The sequence below is a fragment of the Nannospalax galili genome, unplaced genomic scaffold (assembly GCF_000622305.1).
Source record: "Nannospalax galili isolate Female #2095 unplaced genomic scaffold, S.galili_v1.0 scaffold634, whole genome shotgun sequence".
In the NCBI taxonomy this organism is placed as follows: domain Eukaryota; kingdom Metazoa; phylum Chordata; class Mammalia; order Rodentia; family Spalacidae; genus Nannospalax; species Nannospalax galili.
The window spans coordinates 1,485,774-1,501,100 of NW_008336853.1; the positions used below are offsets into that span (position 1 = coordinate 1,485,774).

The 15,327-nt window shown below is 43.2% G+C and overlaps 1 protein-coding gene across 2 annotated transcripts in view; it reads left to right on the top strand.

The window, feature by feature from the left end:
* The window catches only part of Sumo2 (small ubiquitin like modifier 2), a 13,680-nt gene extending 420 nt beyond the window's left edge, over window positions 1-13,260 (top strand). The window contains exons 1-4 of one of the 2 annotated variants that reach the window (XM_029562711.1): window positions 24-176; window positions 1,100-1,231; window positions 7,520-7,591; window positions 12,612-13,258. In XM_029562711.1, the coding sequence (XP_029418571.1) occupies window positions 84-176; window positions 1,100-1,231; window positions 7,520-7,591; window positions 12,612-12,674 (360 nt within the window). In that variant the 5' untranslated portion in view covers window positions 24-83 and the 3' untranslated portion in view covers window positions 12,675-13,258. Of the gene's footprint in view, window positions 1-23; window positions 177-1,099; window positions 1,232-7,519; window positions 7,592-12,611 lie in introns of those variants that run through there. The other variant, XM_008831429.2, reaches the window with a different exon arrangement.
* The last annotated feature ends 2,067 nt before the right edge of the window (window positions 13,261-15,327 follow it).

A 15,327-nucleotide genomic window follows, 5' to 3' on the forward strand; every position in this document is an offset into this window, starting at 1 on the left:
TGCCTCCGCGGCGGCGGGAGTCCTGGCGGGCCCGGGCTTCCCCTCTCGGGTGGGGGCGGCCCGGCGAGGCTGCGCGCGAATCAATGGGCGCGAGGGGGGGCATTCTGGAGTGGCCGCCGCCCCGGTGCCGGACGGCCCCCAACCTGCGGGGACCATGTGGTGTGGACGAGTTGGAGGTAGGTGCAGGGAGTCGGAATGGGGCTGAACTTGGGACGCGGCTTGCGGGGTTCCGGAACGCGCATCTCCTTCACGCGGGACTTGCTACCCGGGGTTCGGCTTGACACCCTCCCCTCCCTGCCTAGACCTGGAAGGGATTTCGGGGCTGCAGAACTCCTGGGTCCATTGGTTTTTGCCGAACTTGGGGTCTCGTCCCAATCTCTAGGAAAAGACTTGTAGATTTCGGGGCTGCAGAATTCCTTGTACGTTTTCATTGGGTTTTGCTGGACTTTGGGTTGGGTCACAATCTACAGGGAAGACTTAGAAAACTGTGTTCGACGCATGACAGCAAAGGGGAGGGAAGAATAAGAGCTCCAAACTAAAAAAATAAACAAAAGTGAAGCCGCTAATAGGGTCGGACGTTCATCTCCCCATGCTAAAGTGAACACCGGAATAGCCCTCAGTTGAAAGTTTTTATTTTATTTTTAAAATGTTTATTGGATTTGGTTATTGCGCTGAGTTTGCCAACTCGGACAGAGAAGGCAGAAATGAATTTTGAAATGGAAGGTATGGAGTCCCCCTCCCACATACTCTAATTTAGTAGTGTTTAAAGTTCTTTGAAAAGAGGAAGGGCTATTATGGGGCTTATGGGGGGCAAAATTTCCATGTGACTTTAGAAAATTCTGCCTGGAGAACATTACAGTTAATTGAATGGGACTCCTCTCTTAAGATACATTGCTGCCAAGGCGGATGTTCCCCGGGCAGCTTCGAACACTTGCTGCAGGATTTCTCATCTTTCAGAACTCAGCGGCTGGGAACAGCTGTATGCTGTTTTATACAGCATGAGAAACCTGTTGATGCTGAAGCATGTGGGGCTGCTGCTGCTTTAAAAGGTGTTTGTTTTTCACATTTTCCAAATTACACTTTATTTTTCTTTCAACAGGAAGGAGTCAAGACTGAGAACAACGACCATATTAATTTGAAGGTGGCGGGGCAGGATGGTTCTGTGGTGCAGTTTAAGATTAAGAGGCATACACCACTTAGTAAACTAATGAAAGCCTATTGTGAACGACAGGTGAGGAATTGATATGTGCACTTCCACGTAATCATCTGCTTACAAAACCAAATTAGGAGTAGAAAATAAGAGTCCTGGACTATTGCAGTGACTATTTTTGGTAAGGTGAATATACTTTGCATATGAGTTTTATACACTTGATAGGTGCCTCATGAAAAACCATGGTGGTTTCGTTCAGTGTTGTGATTCCAGTGCTGTACCAGGAATGCCTCAAATTTATAGCCACAAGACTTCTTACAAATTCCCAAGGAGATGTTATTGTACTTTTATTTTAAAAAAGTAAATCTGTTAAATTTTTTTTTAAAGTCATTTAAAAATTTGCCTACTGTCAAAACACTTTTAAAAGACAGTGTCTCCCTGTAGCCCCAGGTGGCCTGGAACTCTCTATGTAGACCAGGCTGGCCTTGATATCAACAGAGATCCACCTGCCTCTTCCTCCTGACTGCTGGGAATAAAGGTGTGCAACACTATTCCTGGCTGTCAAAACTCTAAACCAATTTGGAAGTAAAACTAAATGTGAGTTTAGGACATTGTAGTTTTTCTGAGGCATGTAAATTACAACCTTTTAAAAATTCTTTTCTTTTGGTCCTTTTGAGACAGGGTCTCCCTGTAGCCCAAGCTGGCCTGGAATTCACTATGTAGACCAGGCTGCCCTCAATCTCACAGAGATCTACCTGCTTCTGTCTCCCTAGAGCTGGGATTAATGGCAGGTGTGCACCACCATGCCAGGCTTAACATACCTTTTTACTGTAATAGTAGAGGCCAGTGTGTATGTGTTGGGGGCTGAAATCAGATTATCATGTTAGGCACATGCTACCACTGAACTATCCATCCAGCCTCAGTCAGAGGACTTTAATCCCTTTGTGAAATGCATTAACACTGCTATTGGAGTATTTGTATAATATGTAGGAAAATAGTATATAGATGTCAGGAGGTAGAAAGCTCTCTTGGTTATGAGTGGTGTCATTTTTTGTTTGTTTCCGCTTAGACATGGTCTTATTTCACTCCAGCCAGCCTGGAACTTGCTGTATAAACCAGACAGACTTGCCTCAAATTCAGACAATCCTCTCACCTTCGTCTTCCCAGTGCTGGGATTATAGGCTTGTGCCACCAAGCATGGCTAATTCTTACGGTTTGGGCAGATGTTGGAAAGTCCATGCAAATTTTTACTAAGGCATAGTTGTTTCCTTTTGGGTTACTGAGTCTGTAATAAAGCAAACACAGCATTAAAGTATGACCTAGATTGGTTAATCAGCTATAATAATGACTATAATAATGGCAGAAATAGGATTTTTCTTCTTCTACTCTGGATGTCTAAGATGTGAAATTTGAGAATAATCTTGATTTTTGATACATGGTCCCATAATGTACCCAGGTTGGCCTTGAACTTGTAGCTCCTGCTGTCTTAGAACTCACTATGTAGACCAGGTTGACCTGTGACTGCCTCCCAAGTGCTAGGACTAAAGGCATAAAGTAAAATTTTACTATATAAGATAAAAATTTTTTAATTTAAAGTTTAATTTTTATTTTATGCATATGCGTATTTTGCCTACATGAAAATGTGTACTGTATGCATAGTGCCTTTGGAGCCAGAAGAGGGCATTGGATCCCATGGAACTGGAGTTACAATTGGCTGTTAAGCCAGCATGTGAGTGCTGGGAACCAAACCCAGATCCTCTGTAAGAGCAGTCAGTACTCAACCACTGAGCCATCTCTAGTCCATAATAGACTGGTAATACACATAGTTCAGTGGTAGAACCTTTGCTTAGAATGTGGGAGGCCCTGAGTTCAATACCCAGAAAGGTGGGGAGTTACTGTCTGGCATCTTCCATATTTAAACACTCATCACCTTTGGGTTTCTGGGGAATTTTATTTTTCATTTTTTGATTTTTGTTAAGAAAGAGTCTGATGTAACCTAGGCTGACCTCAACTGTATGCAGCTTGAGGATGACCTTGTGCCCTTATTATGCTACGAGTCCCTAGGTGCTAGGATTACAGACAAGCCCTACCATATCCAGGTTATATGGGAATCGAACCTAGGATTTTGTGCATGTAGGGCAAGCACTCTACCAACTGAACTACATCTTCATCCCAGACTTATAGTTTTGAGTTGTGTTTATGCATTATATAAATTTTCTGTAATGACCCTGCATTCACCATTTACATTTATTAGATTTATACCTGTATGATATTACTCTAAGGTGCATCATACTAAGTGCTAGAAAAATAATACTGGGGACTGGAGAGATGGCTCAGCAGTTAGGAACTGGGTTTGGTTCCCAATACCCACATGGCTAACAATAAACAGTCCATAACTCCAGTTCCAGGACATCAGATAGCCTCTTTTGACCTCTGCAGGCATTGTACAGTGGTGCATATATAGGCAAAGCATGCATATGTATACAATATAAAAAATGCCAGGTGTAGTAGGCTGTGCCTATAATCTCAGAACTCAGGAAGCTGAGGCAAAAGGATCCTGGGTCAAAGCCAGCCTAGGCTATATAACAGAAGAAGAAACTAAAGACCAGGTATGGTGGGTTACTCCTGTAATCCCAGCATTTAGGCTAGAGCAGAGTATTGCCTTGAGTTAAAAGCCATCCTTGGGTACAAAGATGTCTCAGGGCCAGGTGTCGTGGTGCAGGCCATTAATCCCAGCACTCAGGAGGCAGAGGCAGGCTGGTCTCTGAGATTGAGGCTAACCTGATTTACATAGTGAGTTCCAGGCCAGCTGGGGCTTCAGGAAGAGCCTGTCTCAAAAACAGACAAAAAAAGATGCCTCAGACTCACAACCAATACCGAAAAAGAAAGTTACTAGGTCAGTTGTTTAAGACTTTGATTGGGTCTGGGGATATTACTTAGTTGGTGAAGTATTCCCCTATAATTTGGGAAGAAGCCCTGTATTCAATCTGTAGCATTGTGTAAACTGGGCATGGTAATAATTCCTGTTACTCTAGCATTCAGGAGGCAAGAGGCAGGGGAATCAGAATTTTAAGGCCATCTATGGATGGCTTCATAGTAAGTTAGAAGCCAGCCTGGGCTACATGAAATCCTGTTTTCAAAAAAAAATTTCCCCCTGCTGTGTTAAAAGCAGTTTAGTGCCAGGCTTAGTCAAAACTCATTCCAGCATTCAGGAGTCTGAGGCAGGAGGATTGTTGTAAGCTTGAGGCCAACCTGGGCTACAATGTGAGCCCCTGCTTCAAAACACCAAAAGGAAGGGATGTGAACCCTAGTCTGTCATGCATTGTAAATAAAGTTCTTGAGTGTTCTCAGTTATTAGTCTTAATATTAGAATTATGATACTGGGGATTGAATCTAGGGCCTCATGCATGCCGGGCCATTGCTTGTTAATTTCCGTGGGAATCTAACCACTTGTATATTAAAAAATAGAAATTGAGGGACTGGAGAGATGGCTCAGCAGTTAAGAGCACTGGCTGCTCTTGCAGAAGAAGTGGGTTTGGTTCCCAGCTTCCACATGGCAGTTAACAACTAACTGTCCATGATTCCGTTTCTAGGGGACCCAGCTCCCTCTTCTGACCTCCGTGGACATTGCATGACACCCATGCACTTACACACATGCAGGCAATACACTCATACATATAGGATAAAAATAACAGGCATGGTGGTACACCCCTTTAATCCCAGCACTTGGGAGGCAGGTGGGTCTCTGAGTTCAAGGCCAGCTGAGGCATCAGTCTCAAAAAGACCAAAAATTAAAAATTAATAAATAAAAAATGAAATAGAAGTCTACTGTTAGGATGTAAATATGAAGCTGTGGTTCAGGCAAAACTAAACTAGTCCCATTTTTCTCAAGTTTAAGATATTCTTGAGTTTAGAGTGACAAGATTCCTACTTAAGCTTTTGAAATGTTTTTTCTTTTAATTAAGTGTCCTTTAATTGGGTCCTTAAGAGTAGGGGCTGAATCAGCCATGGTGGCATATACTTTTAGGGCCAGTACTTGGGAGGCAGAGGCAAGCAGATCTTGAGCAGTTTGAGACCCACCTGTTCTACGTGTGAGTTCAAGGTCAGCTGGGGCAACAGGGAGACCCTGTCTCAATCTAAACAAAGAGTAGGGCTTGCTGGGCATGATGGCACATCCCCTTTAATCCCAGTACTCAGGAGGCAGAGGAAAGTAGATCTTTGGTCTTCTTAGTAAGTTCCAGGCAGGGAGACCCTGTCAAAGCAAAACAATGTAATTTTTTTTTAGAATCAAAGTCTGCTTTTACGTGCTCAGTTTGAGTTGTCTATTAGAGAAGTACTGGAAGTCCTTAAGAGATAGAAAAATATGTCTATTAATTCTTCACAAAGTAAAATGAGAGCATTCATTCCAGATGTAATTTCCAGGCTATCATTGAAATCACAATCCCCCTGCCTTGGCATCAGGTACTGGGATTACAGGCTCAAGTAAATCTTCATAGAAAATCCTTTGCTAAGTATCTATGCATATTACATTGGAAAAGTATGTTAGTCTTGTGATCGCCTGCATTTACTTCTTTTTTGGAGGCAGGGGCTCCTGTATCTTAGGCTGGCCTCAAACTCACTTTGTAGTAGAGGATGACATTGAACTTCCGATCTTCCTGTTTCCACCTCCTGATTGCTGGGATTACAGGTGTGTAAACCATGCCCAATTTGTTCAGTGTTGGAGATCACACCCAGGGCTCCATGAGTATCAGACACACACACTATCAACTGAATCCCAACCCTAACTCAAAGCAGCCACCTGCCTCTGCTTCCTGGGTACTAGGGTTAAAGGTGTGTGCCACCACATGCTTGTCGTGTCCATAGTATATGGAATCCATTCTCTTTTCACCTTTATGTGGATTCTATGTGGAGAACTCAGGTTGCTAGGCTTACATGATAAGAACGTCACCTACTGAGCCATAGTCCCTTCCCAGACTTCTGATTTTTACCCCTAGGAATCTCTCCTTGGTATCCCCATTCAGTAAATGATGACATTCTATATTCAACTATTGAAGTCAAAACACTGGAATCATACTTGGTGCTGTTTTCCTAGCTCAGATCTCTTAGTAGATAACTGATCTGTACTTTGATCTGTGTTGATAGTAGCCAGAAGCCATATGACACACTAAGTACTTGAACTGTGACTAGTACGGGTGCTGTGAATGGGAATACCTATGGTTTTTGTGTGTGTTTATTTTATGTGTATGCATGTATGGCCTGCGTGTAGGTAAGTGCACCCATGTTGTGCAGTGCCTGCAGAGATCAGAAGAGGTTGCTTGATCCCCTGAGACTGGAGTTACAGGCAGTTGTTAGCTGCCATGTGGGTGCTGGGTTTCAAATCCAGGTCTTCTGCAAGAACAGCCAGTGTTCCTAACTGCCGAGCCATCTCTCCAGCCCCCAAAATTCAAGTGACATAATTTTTAGTTATTTTGGGGGGTCTTTTTGAGACAGGGTCTCCCTGTAGCCACAGCTGGCCTGGAACTTACTGTGGATCCCAGGCTAGCTTCAATTTCTCAGAGATTCACCTGTCTCAGTCTCCTAAGTAGGGATTAAAGGTGTGTACAACTACACCAGGCTTTTTATTTTTTTATGAAATAGGATCTTAACAGGGCTAGAGAGATGGTTCAGTGGTTAAGAGCACTGACTGCTCTTGCAGAGGACCCGGGTTGATTCCCAGCACCCACATGGTGGCTACGAACCGTCAACTCCAGTTCCAGGGGAATCTGAAGCCCTTTTCTGACCTGTGGCATTGCACGACATGGGTGCACTCACATACATGCAGGCAATAACACTCATACACATAAAATAAAAATACTAAAGTTGGGTGTGGTGGTGCACAGCTTTAATCCCAGCACTCAGGAGGCAGAGGTAGGCAGATCTCTGAGTTCAAGGCCAGCCTGGTCTACATGGTGAGTTCCAGGAAATCTGGGGCTGCAGGGAGACCCTGTCTCAAAAAAGATTTAAAAAAAAAAAATTGAATGAAATATGTTGAAAGGATCTTTTGTACCCATGGTGGCCTCAAGACTCATGATCATCCTACTAAGTGCTGGGATCATAGGGGTGCATGCACCGTCTTGTCTTTGAGACAGGGTCTCATTTTTAACTCCAGCTTGGAACTTCACTATGTAGAATTTGTAGGCAGTCCTGATGGGATTACAGGCTTGAATCACCACACAGCTGTTTTAAGTAAGAATCACTCCAAGTATTTATCTACATAGAAATGTTAACATAATGATCATATAAATACCTCAGTATGTTTGTGGTAAAGTTTCATTAAAATGAAGTTCATAATGTTTATGGTGCTGTTTGTTGCTTTTAATCTCTTGTTAGGGTTTGTCAATGAGGCAGATCAGATTCCGATTTGATGGGCAGCCAATCAATGAAACAGACACACCTGCACAGGTAAAAATCTCTACTAATTAGAAAAAATATGTTTTATCTTAGTATATGTGTGCATTTTTGCGTGTGTGCACATGCATGAGAATATGGTGTATGCAGTTTTGTGTATTCTGGGGCCAGAGAAGTACATGACATGCTCTGCCCTTTATTTTAATTAGGTCTGCGTGCGTGCGTGCGTGTGTGTGTGTGTGCGCGCGCCTTTGGAGGGCAGAAGCGGGCATCAGATCCCTTGGAGCTAGAATTGCAGGTGTTTTTTGTGGGGGTTTTGTTTGTTTTTTGGTCTTTTTGAGACAGGGTCTCCCTGTAGCCCCAGCTGTCCTGGAACTCACTATGTAGACCAGGCTGGCCTTGAACTCACAGAGATCCACCTACCTCTGCCTCCCGAGTGCTGGGATTAACCTTGGAGGGCAGAAGCGGGCATCAGATCCCTTGGAGCTAGAATTGCAGGTGTTTTTTGTGGGGGTTTTGTTTGTTTTTTGGTCTTTTTGAGACAGGGTCTCCCTGTAGCCCCAGCTGTCCTGGAACTCACTATGTAGACCAGGCTGGCCTTGAACTCACAGAGATCCACCTACCTCTGCCTCCCGAGTGCTGGGATTAAAGGCGTGTACCACCACTCCCAGCTTTTGTGGGGGTTTTATTTTCTACATGGGTGTTAGGAACCAAACGGTCCTTTTTGCCAGAGTATTGCACACTTCACTGCTGGGCTCTCTCTAGTCCACTTAAAATCACTGTAGCAAACAATGGGTTTCATGATGGCATTTTAATACTTTATTCTTGTTGATCCTCCTCACCAATTAATTTTCCTCCTCTTTTGTGCAGTAAGGTTTGTTATTCTTTCTTTTTGTGATAGGGTATTCTGTATCCCAAGCTGGCCTGGAACTTGTTACAGAGCTTTACCTTGAACTACCTATCCTCCTGCTTCCACCTTCTGAAGACAGAGATTATAGGCTGGCAGATGTTGAGTGCTGGGAATTGAATCCAAGGCTTCATCCATGTTAGGCAAGCACTCTTAACAACTGAGCTACATCCAGCCCTTTTGTTTGTTTTAAGGAGCCTTCTTGTGGAGAGCAAAGCTCAGAAGGCCAAAGGAGAACAGAAAAGAATAGTAATGTTTAGAAAATGCCCATGGCTTTTTGTTTGTAAATTCTTGTAAATTTATTTTTATGTTATGTGTATGATTTGTTTGCTTGCATGTGTGTAAGTGCACCACTACCACAAATTGCCTGAAGAGGCTGAGGGTGTCAGATCCCCCTGACTGGAGTTACAGATGGTTGTTACCCACCAGGCAGGTGCTGGGAACTGAATCCTGGTCCTCTGCAGGAGCTGTCAGTTCTCTTGACTGCTGAGCCATGTCTCCAGTTCCCTTTTGTTTTTGAAGCAGAGTCTCACTATGTTGGCTGACCTAGATAGAACTTGCTAAGTAGACTGGGTTGGGGGGTGGGGCTTGGAATTCAAAGAGGCCTGCCTGCCCTGGGACTAAAGGTGTTGGCCACCATATAGGTACATCCACCAATGGCTTTCTTTTTTGTTTATTCGGTCTTTTTGAGACAGGGTCTCCATGTAGCCCCAACTGGCCTGGAACTCACTGTGTAGACCAGGTTGGCCTTGAACTCACAGAGATCCATCCACCTGCCTCTGTCTTCCAAGTGCTGGGACTACAGTTGCCCGCCACCATGCCTGGCTAGTGAGTGTATTGCCTGCATGTGTGTAAGTGCACCTGTGTTGTGCAGTGCTCGAGGCCAGAAGAAGGCATCACAGTCTCTGGGACTGGACTTACTGATGGTTGTTAGCTGCCATGTGGGTGCTGGGAATTGAACCCAGGTCCTCTGTAAGAACACTCTGTGCTCTTAACCACTGAGCCATCTCTCCAGCCACTCTTGCTTTTTATTGCTGCAGCGCTTGATTGTGCCTACATTTCTCCATAGGTTGGTTGGCTGCTCAGCCTAACCATTGTAGTTCTTTGTGTTGTGGGAATTTGCTTTTAGTTTTGTCTGTTGGCTCCATCTACCAAGTTTCTTGATGGCTTAGCTTGACTAGGAGCACTTTTGTTATTGACTTCTTAAAACTCTTACTAGAAAAGTTGATGCTTAATCTCTTAATTTCTTGACGTATCCCTATAAATAGCTGCCTCTCTTTGGAAGCTTTGTGCCTACCTTTCCCTCTAAAACTTTAAGACTTACTGAAAAGAAATTTGAAGTCTGTTACTGAATTATTATAAAAGTAGACATTTAAATTAGATCCTTTGGACTTTTGAATTTGACTGTGTGTGTGGGGTCGTTGACAGTGATCCTCCTTGTCTCTACCTCCCACATGCTGGGGTTTACAGGTGTATACCACCAAGCTTGCTTGACCAGTTTGTTTATGTTTTGTTTTCTTGAGACATTCTCGTGTTCTAGCCAGGCTAACCATGAACACTGAGCAGACCCTGCTGCCTGATTTGAATTTCAGCTTTTAACCCTTCTGGTAGAAACTAGAGGAGGAAAGATGTGACCGTTACACAGCATCTCCAGATGTGGCTTTCCTGCTAACCTTCAAAGATGTTCGCGCCTGAGTTGCGGTCGAGGAAGAGCATTTTGGAGACATTTCTTTTGGTGGCAGTCTCCATGAAGCAGTTACATTTTTAGCCACAAGGAGGTGCTAAGTTTTAGTAAATGAAGGCCAAATAAGTAATGTTTTTTAAAGCATTTGAGGTTTTACTGTAAGACAAGGTTTAAATATGAGAATGAATACTTAGATTCATTGAAAATGTAATCTTGTAGCATTATAAAATGTTCATGTTGGATTTAAATTCATTTTAAAATTGGTTTTCCCACCACTGCTTTTTATTTATTATTTTTATTTTATGTGTGTGAGTGTATTGCCTGCATGTTTGTGAGTGCACCGGTGTCAGGCAATGCCATGGAGGTCAGAAGAGGGCTTCGGATTCCTCTGGAACTGGAGTTAAGGATGGTTTGTAGCTGCCATGTGGGTGCTGGGAGTCGAACCTGGGTCCTCTGCAAGAGCAGCCAGTGTTCTTAACCACTTAGCCATGTCTCCAGCTCCCACCATTGCTTTTTAAAAAGTATTTTTGTTCCTTTGAGTCAGGGTCTCCCTCTAAGCCCAGCTGGCCCAGGACTCACTATGCAGACCAGACTGGCCTTGAACTCACAAAGATCTACCTGCCTCTGCCTCCCCAGTACCGGGATTAAACACATGTACTACCACACCCAGCTATAATGTATTTATTTGGGGGTGTATGTATATGAGTACATGTATCCCCCACAACATGCATATGGAGGTCATTGGATAACTTTTGGGAATTGCTTTTCTCCTTCTACCATGTGGATTCCAAGGGTCCAACTTAGGTCTTCAGACTTGGTCAGAAAACACCTTTACTAAGCCATTTTGCCGGCCTCCTACTATTACGTATTTTTTATTAATTTATGATGGTATCACTGTATAGCCCTGGTTGATCTCAAAGTTCACAGAAATCTGCCTATCTCTGCCTTGTGCACCACCACACCTAGCTTCCCACCATTCTTTTATTTTTTTTAGTATTTTAGGTGTATGAGTGTGTTTCCTGCATGTGTGTAAGTGTACCCATGTTGTGCAGTGCTCATGGAAGTCAGAAGAGGGCATCAGATCCCTGGAACTGGAGTTAATGGACAATTGTTAGCTGCCATGTGGGTGCTGGGAACCAAACTCAGGTCCTCTGTAAGAGCAGCCAGTGCTCTTACTAGCCCAGAGACTAGTCCATTTCTAGTCCAGAGACTGGGTCTTATGTAGCCTAGGCCATCCTCTTACCTCACCTACCTTAGCTTCATGAGTACTCAGATTATGCAGGTGCACACCAAGGTTCCAGTGGTGTTTTGTTAAATAGTGCAGTTGTACTAAATCAGCATTTTTGTGTCAGGTCTGTACCCTTTTTTTTTTTTTTTTTTTTTTTTTTTTTTTTTTTTTTTGGTCTCTTTGAGACAGGGTCTCCCTGTAGCCCCAGCTGTCCTGGAATTCACTATGTAGATCAGGCTGGCCTTGAACTCACAGAGATCTGCTTGCCTCTGCCTCCCAATAGCTGGGACTACAGGTGTGCACCACCACACCCAGCTTAGTTTTGTTTTTTTAAGTCGACTTAACTTTTTTTTTAGTTTATGTGTATGAGTGTATTGCTTTACATGTATATAAGTATACCTGTGTAGTGCAGTATCTTCAGAGGTCAGAAGAGGGTGTCAGATTCCCTAGAACTGGAGTTAGGATGGTTATTAGCTGCTATGTGGGCTCTGGGAACCAAACCCAGGTCCTCTGCAAGAGCAGCCGGTGCACTTAACTGCTGAGCCATCACTCCAGCCCCTAAGGGTGATTTATTTTTTATAGTGTTGTAGTGTTAACTTATATGCTAAGACCTATTATTATCAATGTGGTTTTATGATTAATGTGAGTAGCGAACCTTAAAATTTCACATTTTTGCTGGGCATGGTGACGCACACCTTTAATCCCAGCACTTGGGAGGCAGAGGCAGGCAGATCTTTGTGAGTTTGAGGCCAGCCTGGTCTACATAGTTCCAGGACAGCTGGGGCTACAGGGAGACCCTGTCTCAAAAAAGACCCAAAAAAAGAAAAAAAAATTCACATTTTGAACAGTATTTAAATTTGAAATTAGGTTTGTTAAACAAGTTATTAGGTTATTAATCAAGTAAAGCAATTTGAAGCTTTATCCATTCTTGGTACATAGCAGTGACCATTGTTTGTGCGTGAAGAGTAACATGTCTGTATGTGTGTATATGTACGTATACATGTGTCTGTACATAGATTTGTGGAAACTGATGTAATGATACTGTTATGCGTAGTTCGGGTGTTTTATTTTTGGCCTACTACACCTATTGCTATATTTTGGAGCTATTTAACTCCTGCATGGTATGTCATTAAATGTACCATGCCATATTTATCTGAGTTTATATTGATGTTTTAGTTTTTGTATTTTCAAAGATAGGGTATCACCATTAAGTCTTAATCAGTAGTCTTAAATTTGTTTTTCTTTTCTCTGCTAGTTGGAAATGGAGGACGAAGATACAATTGACGTGTTCCAGCAGCAGACAGGCGGTGTCTACTAAAAGGGAACCTGCTACTTTACTCCAGAATTTTGTTATAGACCAAGAATACATTCTCAATTAGAAATTTGGTTCCACCACATCCTGACTACTGCAGTATAGTTTTCTCTATTCTTTCATTTCCCTGTCCCCATTCCTTTCTTGTACATAAAAGTAACTGGTGTATGTGCACAAGCATATTGCGCTTTTTTCTTTTTGATCTAAATGGCCGGTGTTCTGTTTCGGTTGACATCAGATGGAGACGGTGTGGGAACGCACTGGTTCTGTGACAACCTCCCCTTCTCCATTAGTGGCATGCTCCGTCAGCTCTTACCTTTATATTCCAGTAAGTTATTTTGCTCTCACTGTTTTAACAAAAAAAACAACACAAAATCCTTGCATACCTTGTTTGATTGGAGAATTTTAATGTTTTTCATTTATCATTGTAAAACCAAGGACAATTTTATAACTTTTTTGTACGTAGCTGTTACATGTAGGGCAATCTGTCTTTAAGTAGGGGTAAATTACTCTTGAAAGAAAATGAATCCTAGATAGTTTTCCCTTCAAGTCAAGCGTCTTGTTGTTTAAATAAACTTCTTGTTTAAAATGAGCTGTTTTCTTTGTTCTGAGGAATATTAAAAAGAAGTTGATGCTTAAGGCTGGGTATCAGGGCACATACTTGTAGTTTCAACACTCGGGACGTTGCAAGTTTGAAGCCAGTTTTAGGCTACATAGCAAGGCCTCTCTCAAAACAGTGAATTTCAGGCTAGCCTGGGCTAAGTGAAGCTCTCAAAAACAAAAAGGTATAATAGGAACTGGGTGTGGCCTCATGCTTATAATCCTTGTATTCCAGAGTCTAGTTCCAACAGTGCAACTTTATTAGCAAAAAAATTTGGATCATAATGTGGACTTGGTCTGAGCATTTTCCATACAACTTGAGGGATATCAGGGTACTTTGCATCTAGGAACAAGTTAAGATTTTGCTTTCTCTTTTGAATTATTCTTTTACTTTGTACTCCCTAGATGGGCCTGGTGATATAGGCCTTTAATTCTAGCACTCTGGAATCAGAAACAGGCAGATTTATTTTGTGTGTGTGCATGTTCATGCTGTGGGTGGGTGTGTGCCACTGTGCACATGTGGAGGTCAGAGGACTACTTGGCCAGGACTTGCTCACTGTACCATTCAGTATTGGGGGCAAGTGCCTTTTACCTATTAAGCCATCTCCACAGCTCATGTTTAAATTCTTAGAAAAATTTCTGGGGCTGGGTGATGTATACATGTGGCACTCAAGAAGCAGAGGCAGGCAGTAGGATCAACCTCAGAGGCCAACCTGGTCTATTAGTGTGCAAGTTCTAGGACAGCCAGATTTACACAGAACCTCTCTGAAAAAAAAAAAAAATGGAGCTGGGCTTGTAATCACAGCAGTCTGAGGGTTTAATGAATTAGGGTCAACCTGGGTTACATTGTATCAACCTATCTTTGCCATCTTCCTAAACACTGGTTTTGGTATGATTTTTGTAGGACTGGGGTTTAGGTCAGTGGTGGAGCACTTGACTAGCTTGCAAAAGACCTGGATTTGCTGAAACAACAGGTGGAAGGAAGTGCGTGAGCACAGCGCTAGAGAGGCTGAGGAGGAATTGGACGTTTACAGCAACCTGGACTAGTTCAGGACAGCATAACATACAGCAAGACTGTCTCAAACACCAAACTTGTTTTTAAACAGTCTTGAGTGTCCCAGACTGGCCTGGAACTCACTGTATAGCCAAGAATGATGTTGAACTTTTGATCTTTCCTCTGGAGTGTCATTGATCAGTTTCCTGGTTTCTGTGATGCTGGAGATTGAATCCATCCAGGGCATTGTGCATGCTAGCTAATCACTGATAAACTGAGCTACATTCCCACTCCTTGTGATGGTCTACCTGGCTCAGCCTCCCAGGTGCTGGGATTATATCTAATTTGTTTACTTTTTTTTTTTTCCCCCTGTTTTTTGGGGAGGAGAGGGTTGGGGGAGCAGAGGGAGATTTTGATTTGGGGCAGGGCTCCTTTTGAGACAGGGTCTCTCTGTAGCCCTAGCTGTCCTCAAACTAGCTATGTAAACCAGGCTGGCCTTGAACTCAGAGATCCACCCTCCTCTGCCTCCCAAATGCTGGGATCAAAGGTATGTTTTCTTTTTTGAGAGGGTTCACTATTTAGCCAGACTGACCTAGAACTCACAGAGACCTGCCTGCCTCTGCCCTCACAAGTGATGGGATTAAAGGTGTGTACCACCATGCCCCACCTATCTGGTGAAAATTAAGGAGCACTGAGAACTGAAAGAAATATTGCAGGTTAATATTTGACTTTTCATCTTAGTAGAAAGATAGAAAAAAGTGTATCTTTATGGCCATTTTAGTTAACTTCGAATCTGTTATTTTAGAGATGGCTCGGTGGTTAAGAGCCCTGGATTGGTGTTGGAATCCCAGAACCAACATGACAAGCTGAGCATCCCACTTAGGCCTGTAACCCCAGCTTTGTGCATGTGTTTAGGGGAGTGGGCACAGGATCACTGGGGCATGCCAGCTTCTTGCTTAGCCAAGAAAATGAAGGGTTAGGGTTAGGGTTAGGGAGTGTTCAGGGAGAAACACTGCCTCAAAGGAATAGGTGGAGAGTGGTAGACGACACCAATGCCCTCTTAGC